Raw genomic sequence first — 9,470 nt, 5'->3', positions numbered from 1 at the left:
AATATAAGGAAATTTGTACACCCACAGTGTGGCCGATATCTATAAAAACGTATTGATTTGGTTTTTTAGCCCCACATTTTAGTCAAATCGAATGAATGTGGAGGCTTTTATGCGCTCAAGGATATATTTATGTATCATCAGCTATATCAAAATCTGGACCGACAGGATTTATATTTACAATATAAGGGAAATTTGTACACCCAAAGTGTGGCCGATATCTATAAAAACGTACTAATTTGATTTTGTAGCCCCCACATTTTAGTGAAATCGAATGTGGAGGCTTATATTTATATTTATGTATCATCAGCTATATCAAAATCTGGACCGACAGGATTCATATTTTGAAATGGATCCCAAATTCTGGCAAATGGAATGAAAATTTCAGACTGGCAAAAAATGGTAGAGCTTTCGTTACAACCAGTATAACCTTTTAGAAAATATTGAATATTCTTCATTATTAGAAGTTTCACCGCAATTACAGTCATTGATCGATTGAAGACCTCAATGATTTCAAACTTCTTAAATATATATTTAGTTACAAAATTTAAAATTTTGGTTGGGCCGCAGTCGGAGTAGAGCAAAATTTTTACGACTCGGACTCCGACTCTGACACCGGCAAATCTTCAGACCCCGACTCTGACTCCACAGCCCTGAGAGCTGCCCATATATGCGTTCGATGGTGGTGGCTATATAAGATTTGGCCCAGCCGAACTTATACTCGTATATACTTCTTTAGACTGCTTTCCCTTATTCAACAGATTTTTTTTGCTGTTTTAGGAGATTTTTCTGATGTGCCTACTAACAAATTTATTTGGGTATAAGATAAATGTCAGAAATTAGCATATATTTCTCCCTTTTCCAATGACAAATACAGATAATAAAACCGTGTCTTTTTGATAAATTTAATAAAACTTTTAAAATTTTTTTCGTTTTGGTTTTATTTCTTGTATATCAAAAAGAATAACTTACATAGTCTTTTTTATTTTTTGTACGAATACAGTATTCATAGTCAATAATTAGATAATTTACATACAACACAGTACAAAAAAAATCTTTTCGTATTTAATATATATCTGAGAAATATACACGTATATAAACTAAGCCTCAAAATAATAATAAATACCAAAAAAATAGGTTTAAAATATTTAAATATCATATAAATGTAACGGCAATTATCGTCATACTAAAATCAATTGGGGAAAACGTTTTGTACATACATATTAAATTAAATAATAAAGTATGAATATATATAATAATCAGAGATATGGTTGAGAGAAGGCATAGTATTGTATTGATTTTTTTTTTTTTTTGAAGAAGTAGTAACTTTCCCTTGTTGGTGCAAGCTGAATCATTACAACAAAATTCGACGCATTTACAATATATAAAAACGTATTGATTTGGTTTTTTAGCCCCACATTTTAGTCAAATCGAATGAATGTGGGGGCTTTTATGCGCTCAAGGATATATTTATGTATCATCAGCTATATCAAAATCTGGACTGACAGGATTCATATTTACAATATATAGGAAATTTGTACACCCAAAGTGTGGCCGATATCTATAAAAACGTACTAATTTGATTTTGTAGCCCCACATTTTTGTTAAATCGAATGAATGTGGAGGCTTATATTTATATTTATGTATCATCAGCTATATCAAAATCTGGACCGACAGGATTCATATTTTGAAATGGATCCCAAATTCTGGCAAATGGAATGAAAATTTCAGACTGGCAAAAAATGGTAGAGCTTTCGTTACAACCAGTATAACCTTTTAGAAAATATTGAATATTCTTCATTATTAGAAGTTTCACCGCAATTACAGTCATTGATCGATTGAAGACCTCAATGATTTCAAATTTCTTAAATATATATTTAGTTACAAAATTTAAAATTTTGGTTGGGCCGCAGTCGGAGTAGAGCAAAATTTTTACAACTCGGACTCCGACTCTGACACCAGCAAAATCTTCAGACCCCGACTCCGACTCCACAGCCCTGAGAGCGGCCCATATATGCGTTCCATGGTGGTGGGTATTGAAGATTTGGCCCAACCGAACTTTTACTCGTATATACTTCTTTAGACTGCTTTCCCTTATTCAACAGATTTTTTTTTTGCTGTTTTAGGAGATTTTTCTGATGTGCCTACTAACAAATTTATTTGGGTATAAGATAAATGTCAGAAATTAGCATATATTTCTCCCTTTTCCAATGACAAATACAGATAATAAAACCGTGTCCTTTTGATAAATTTAATAAAACTTTTAAAATTTTTTTCGTTTTGGTTTTATTTCTTGTATATCAAAAAGAATAACTTACATAGTCTTTTTTATTTTTTGTACGAATACAGTATTCATAGTCAATAATTAGATAATTTACATACAACACAGTACAAAAAAAATCTTTTCGTATTTAATATATATCTGAGAAATATACACGTATATAAACTAAGCCTCAAAATAATAATAAATACCAAAAAAATAGGTTTAAAATATTTAAATATCATATAAATGTAACGGCAATTATCGTCATACTAAAATCAATTGGGGAAAACGTTTTGTACATACATATTAAATTAAATAATAAAGTATGAATATATATAATAATCAGAGATATGGTTGAGAGAAGGCATAGTATTGTATTGATTTTTTTTTTTTTTGGTTTTTATACAGAACACATAATCATACATATACATATAAATTTAAAACAAAAAAAAAATTATGTTACAATAAAATTTATTCTATACGTATTCGTGATCTTACTACTCTTGTGCACTCTTTTTTAACTAATCTAAATAATGATATCATCGCTATAATATCGGATAAAATAAGTAAATAGAATACATTTTGCCAGCCATTAGAGGAAATCATACCGGCCATTAGAGGTCCAATTGCAGCTCCTAATAAAAAATGGAAAAAATTATAAAAATAAGTAAAAAAAATGCTCAATGTAAAATTGTTTATATGTTAAGCAATTACCTATGGATCCTGTGCCATCTATAATAGCGGTAACCGTGGCCAATGCATGACCATTTCCTTCTAATGAACTATGCTGCCCCAGCTCAGCACTAACCGCAGTGGTAATTAGAGCATAGGGTCCATTTACTAGAAATCCGGCAACTAGCAATAGGAATATGGCAAGGAACACGGAGTCTGTTCCATGTTCTTGATATATTAAAAGCTGAAAGAGTTAAAAAAATGTTAATAGAATTGCTATTACAATTAATATTCTAAGGAGATCACAACTCAAACAAAAGAATTGGCACTCGCAACACGCAAACAAAGCAACTAAAAGCCTACATGCTATGAAGGATAGAATTTATTATATAAGGATCGGCCTGCGATTTATGATGTATTGCTGTATTGCTTTTGTCGCCGTCATTTAGAAAACTTTAATGTCCTCAATGAATAAGACATTCGTTTTCGAGTAAGAAAAACATAGATTTAGACATTGACAACCTCCGCAGTACACCCCAGGATCAACTTTATGTGAAGACCAAGATCCTCTCAGTGCATAGACACTATTATATGTTGCCAAAGTAGTATATCCTTGGTTGTTATCATCCAAACCGCCAGGCAACGACCTCAGGCACCATAACAGGCAGGTCTGAACATAATTCATGAGGATACTGCAGCTGACGCGGTGAGAAGCTACAAGATTAATCGTGTTCTCCCACGGCAGACTATGGTAGTTTCGGCCCAGGCAATTGCAGTCGCCTGAATTCCTACCTGTCAGTAAAAGATATCAGCGTAGTTGACGTGCGTTCTATCTGTAAGAAAGGACCACACGTCACTACCAGATCACTCTGGAAACATCGCAGAGTTTCTCGGTCTGCGTACAAGGTGACGTACCAACAGCGCAACACGCAATGGACCATAACCTCGGTTGCCAGGAAAGCCCAAAATAATCTACCAAAATTTTGAGAAATTTTTAGCAAAAAAACTACCATACAAAAAAATTCACTTCTATAGAAAATGTTGTCAAAATTTTATTTCTATAGAAAATTTTGTTAAAATTTATTTCTATAGAAAATTTTGTTAAAATTTTATTTCTATAGAAATTTTGCCAAAATCTTATTTCTATAGAAAATTTGGTCAAAATTTTATTTCTGTAGAAAATATTGTCAAAATTTGATTTCTATAAAACTTTTGTCAAAATTTGATTTCTATAGAAAATGTTGTAAAAATTTTATTTCTATAAAAAATTTGACAAAACTTTATTCTATAGAAAATTTTGCCAAAATTTTATTTCTATAGAAAATGTTGTCAAAATTTTATTTCTATAGAAAAATTTGTCGAAATTTTATTTCTATAGAAAATTTTGAGAAATTTTTAGCAAAAAAAATACCATACAAAAAAATTTTATTTCTATAGAAAATTTTGTCAAAATTTTATTTCTAAAGAAAATTTTGTCAAAAATTTAATTCTATAAAAAACTTTGTCAAAATTTTATTTCTATAGAAAACTTTGTCAAAATTTTATTTCTATAGAAAATTTTGTTAAAATTTATTTCTATAGAAAATTTTGTTTAAATTTTATTTCTATAGAAACTTTTGTCAAAATTTTATTTCTATAGAAAATTTTGTCAAAATTTAATTTCTATAGAAAATGTTGTAAAAATTTTATTTCTATAGAAAATTTTGCCGAAACTTTATTCTATAAAAAATTTTGCCAAAATTTTATTTCTATAGAAAATTTTGTCAAAATTTTATTTCTATAGAAAATTTTGTCAAAATTTTATTTCTATAGAAAATTTTGTCAAAATTTGATTTCTATAGAAAATGTAAAAATTTTATTTCTATAGAAAATTTTGCCAAAACTTTATTCTATAGAGAATTTTGTCAAAATGTTATTTCTATAGAAAATTTTGTTAAAATTTTATTTCTATAGAAAATTTTGTTACAATTTTATTTCTATAGAAACTTTTGTCAAAATTTTATTTCTATAGAAAAATTTGCCAAAATTTTATTTCTATAGAAAAATTTGCCAAAATTTTATTCCTATAGAAAATTTTGTCAACATTTTATTTCTATTGCAAATTTTGTCAAAATTTTATTTCTATTGCAAATTTTGTCAAAATTTTATTTCTATAGAAAATTTTGTCAAAATTTTATTTCTATAGAAAATTTTTGTGAAAATTTTATTTCTCTAGAAAATTTTGTCAAAATTTTATTTCTATAGAAACTTTTGCCAAAATTTTATTTCTATAGAGAATTTTGTCAAAATGTTATTTCTATAGAAAATTTTGTTACAATTTTATTTCTATAGAAAATGTTGTTAAAATTTTATTTCTATAGAAAATTTTGTTAAAATTTTATTTCTATAGAAACTTTTGTCAAAATTTTATTTCTATAGAAAATATTGTCAAAATTTTATTTCTATAGAAAATTTTGTCGACATTTTATTTCTCTAGAAAATTTTGTCAAAATTTAATTTCTACAGAAAATTTGATCAACATTTAATTTATCCACTATGTATACTAAAAGCTGATTTAGTGAGCTACCACACGTCTTTCCTAGACATTATTAATTACGATTCCTTATATCACCTGCAAAACTTCTTCAAGTAAGCTCTAATTCTCAGCGGAGGCAACGGGCCTCACTGAAGTATGTTGTGGGAGGCACCTTATTGGTTTATGTATGGGCTTAAACCAAAAGCAAAGATAGACTGGAGCCAAGTAATTGATTCATCTGCTCGAAAGGGGCCAGTTATCGAATTTCTCCGATGGGAAGTTATTACAAAATAATAAACAAATAAATGATCGGGTTTACTTGTCAAAGACGTCAGCTGAAAATTTACACCTTCGATTGGCCACCAGAATTCAAGAACCGTAATGGTGTGGACCGGCGGATGGTCGCACCTCGGTCGTATTCATTGGCCATGGGGTCAATATAAATGCCAAATCTCATATGGAAAATGTCCTCAATGTCCTTCAATACAGCCCTGGGCAGAAAAATATTTCGGTCGCATTCCAACAGGACTTATAAAATCGCACTCAGCACACATCAACCTCAATCATTTCCACCCTACAATGGCCACCAAAATCTCTGGCTCTATATCCGTGAGACTTTTACGCCTGGGGAATTTGTAAGAGTAATAAAGGGCCACATGATACACATCAAATTTGCAGAGCAAAACTTCTCGTCTCACCACCAGATCACTATGAACACATTCCATCTTAGTCGCGCAGTTTCTCGATATGGATACAAGGGGACGTACCAACAGCGCAACACGTAATGGACCATAACCACGGTTGCCACTCGAGCCCAGAATAATATACCAAAATTTGTAGTAAAAACTACCAAACAAGAAATCTTATTTTGCAAAATTTTATTTCTATAGAAAATTTCGCCAACATTTTAATACTGTAGAGAAAATTTTATTTCTATAGAAAATTTTGCCAAAGTTTTATTTCTATAGAAAATTTTGCCAAAATTTTATTTCTATAAAAAATTTTGCCGAAATTTTATTTCTATAAAAAATTTTGCCGAAATTTTATTTCTATAGAAAATTTTGCAAAATTTTATTTCTAGAGAAAATTTTGGCAAATTTTTATTTCTATAGAAATGTTGGTAAAATTTTACTTCTATAGAAAATGTTGGCAATATTTTATTTCGTTTTGTTATTGTTGGTTGTTTCTTTAATCATTGTTGTTGTTTTTTATTTCAGCTTAAAACCAAGCATTGTCTAAACTACAAGTGTAGATTAACCAACAGAGGAAAAGAATATTTGTCAAATTTATTTAAATTTGCTAATCACGAAAAATCTTAACCTTAGATTTTTTCAAATTCAAATTTTGATAAATTCGAAAAAAAAAAATGATTCTCTTTACAACCCCTAAGACCTAGCAACAATAATACAGTACTTAAGACTTATGCGATAATGACATTGAACCATGCATGTACATGCCCACATGTACTTACCACAGGTGATGCCAAAAACAGCATAACAGTACAAGTTGTAGCCGACATGCCAGTAGCATCAGATACTACACCAGCAACAATTGCTCCAAAAATACCACCAACATCAAAAAGTATGGAGAGATCAGCCGATAATGAGGGTCCTAATGAACTCGATGATTGTATATACAATGGCAGCCAATAAAGGAATGTATAGCTGACAAGTTTCGAGAAAAATAAGCATAGAGAAAATTCAATAACACCGGGAATAAATAGAGCATCTATTAAGCCAATAGGACGTCCTGGTGAGATATTTCCATGATTATTAAGAATTGGTGTACGTTCTGAAGCATGATATTCAGAGGCCTAAGCAAAACAAAAACGAAGAGTAACAAACATTAAAATAAATTTAAATACACAATTGATTTTAAATACTCACATTGTTATCTTCAATATCTGAATCATTGGGCGGTGTTACATGGGGTGAGTTGTTAGGCCTATTAGGATTAACACCCACCATTTCAGGTCCATCAACCACAAACAGAAATATAAGAAAACCCACCATAGCTATAATAATGCCCGGCACGATGAATGACATGCCCCAATTAATTTCCACATATTGAGCTGCAATGAGTGTACCCAAAATATTGCCAATTGATGTATGACTATTCCATATTCCAAAAACTAGACCACGTTTCGATTTTCCAAACCATCGACCAATTAATGTAACCACTCCAGGCCATCCGGTTGTTTGGGCAATACCAGCACATATTTGGACAAATACAAAATATGCCATAGAATGGATACCCCAGGTTTTCGCCATGCCAAAGAGATAAGAAAACACTCCAGAAAAAATCATACCCAATGCTAAAAAGTAACGCAACGATACACGTTCCGCCACAAAACCAGACAAAAACATAGCACCGGCATAGGCAAACAAAAATGCTGAATCCAATGCGGCAAATAATGCAGGAGCATTTGAATCATCTATAACAACATAAATCAAGGAGAATCAATTAAGCCATTAGTTATTATCACAAATATTTATAATTACCAAATGGTGCATAGCCACATTCACTGGACGATGAATTATGGACAACGTTATCACTGCAATTTGTATGTAATACCGATTTTACCACCGATATTGGCTTACGAGACATGTGATAACATGTGTACGCCATATAGGTCAGCATAAAGATGGAAATTTTGAAACTGAAATACAAGAAAAATATTTGAATTCAATGACTAATTCGTAATCTCATCTAAAAGTGTTTGCCCTCTACATAGATTAACTCTTTGAGACTGCATTACTTGTGTACATGAGTGTCATGCTGGTCGGAAAAAATTAATGTTAAGTCAAATTTGAATCGTTCACAAAGTCAATATTTTAAAAATTTAGATTGTAATTTTGTTTTAAATTTCGGAAATCAAGAAATAAAAATTGTTTTTATTCGCATTGAAATCCCTAAAATACCTCCAAAAAATGAAAATCGCTTGGCGTGTCACAGTGTTCGACTAAATGAAATAAATTATGTATGCTGACTTTTTAAGGATTAAAAAAAATAGATTTTCTCAAATTTGGAAAAAAACGAAAGATGGTGTTTTCAAAGACGGAAAGACACCTTTTTCCAATTTAAGAAGATAGGAATGGAATTAAAAAATTTTGATAACTTGGCTGCTTGATTTAACTTAAGTATAACAAGTAAGGAAAGTCTAAAGTGGGGCGGGGCCGACTATATTATACCCTGCACCACTTTGTAGATCTAAATTTTTGATACCATATCACATCCGTCAAATGTGTTGGGGGCTATATATAAAGGTTTGTCCCAAATACATACATTTAAGTATCATTCGATCTGGACAGAATTTGGTAGACTTCTACAAAATTAATAGACTCAAAATTTAAGTCTGCTAATGCACTAGGATGGAACACAATGTTAGTAAAAAAAATATGGGAAACATTTAAATCTGAAGCAATTTTAAGGAAACTTCGCAAAAATTTATATATATATATATATATATATGTATATATATATATATATATATATATATATATATATATATATATATATATATATATATATATATATATATATATATATATATATATAATATATATATATATATATATATATATATATATATATAATATATATATATATATATATATATATATATATATATATATATATATATATATATATATATATATATATATATATATATATATATAATATATATATATATATATATTATATATATATATATATATATATATATATATATATATATATATAATATATATATATATATATATATATATATATATATATATATATATATATATATATATATATATATATATATATATATATATATATATATATATATATATATATATATATATATATATATATATATATATATATATATATATATATATATATATATATATATATATATATATATATATATATATATATAATATATATATATATATATATATATATATATATATATATATATATATATATATATATATATATATATATATATATATATTATATATATATATA

The 9,470-nt window shown here is 28.7% G+C and overlaps 1 protein-coding gene across 1 annotated transcript; it reads right to left on the bottom strand.

Moving 5' to 3' along the window:
- Nucleotides 1–2,614: 2,614 nt before the first annotated feature.
- LOC142239027 (glucose-6-phosphate exchanger SLC37A2-like) lies at nucleotides 2,615–8,106 on the bottom strand (the record flags this gene model as incomplete). The annotated part of the gene is given in 5 exon segments (XM_075310794.1): nucleotides 2,615–2,895; nucleotides 2,975–3,176; nucleotides 6,919–7,260; nucleotides 7,334–7,881; nucleotides 7,949–8,106. Coding segments are annotated over 5 exon segments (1,414 nt in total), but the record flags the coding sequence as incomplete, so codon positions are not given.
- Nucleotides 8,107–9,470: the final 1,364 nt, after the last annotated feature.

The sequence above is a fragment of the Haematobia irritans genome, chromosome 5 (genome assembly GCF_050003625.1).
Source record: "Haematobia irritans isolate KBUSLIRL chromosome 5, ASM5000362v1, whole genome shotgun sequence".
NCBI classification, from domain to species: domain Eukaryota; kingdom Metazoa; phylum Arthropoda; class Insecta; order Diptera; family Muscidae; genus Haematobia; species Haematobia irritans.
The sequence above is the reverse complement of the archived record's forward strand: the minus strand, read 5'-3'. Positions and strand labels throughout refer to the sequence as shown.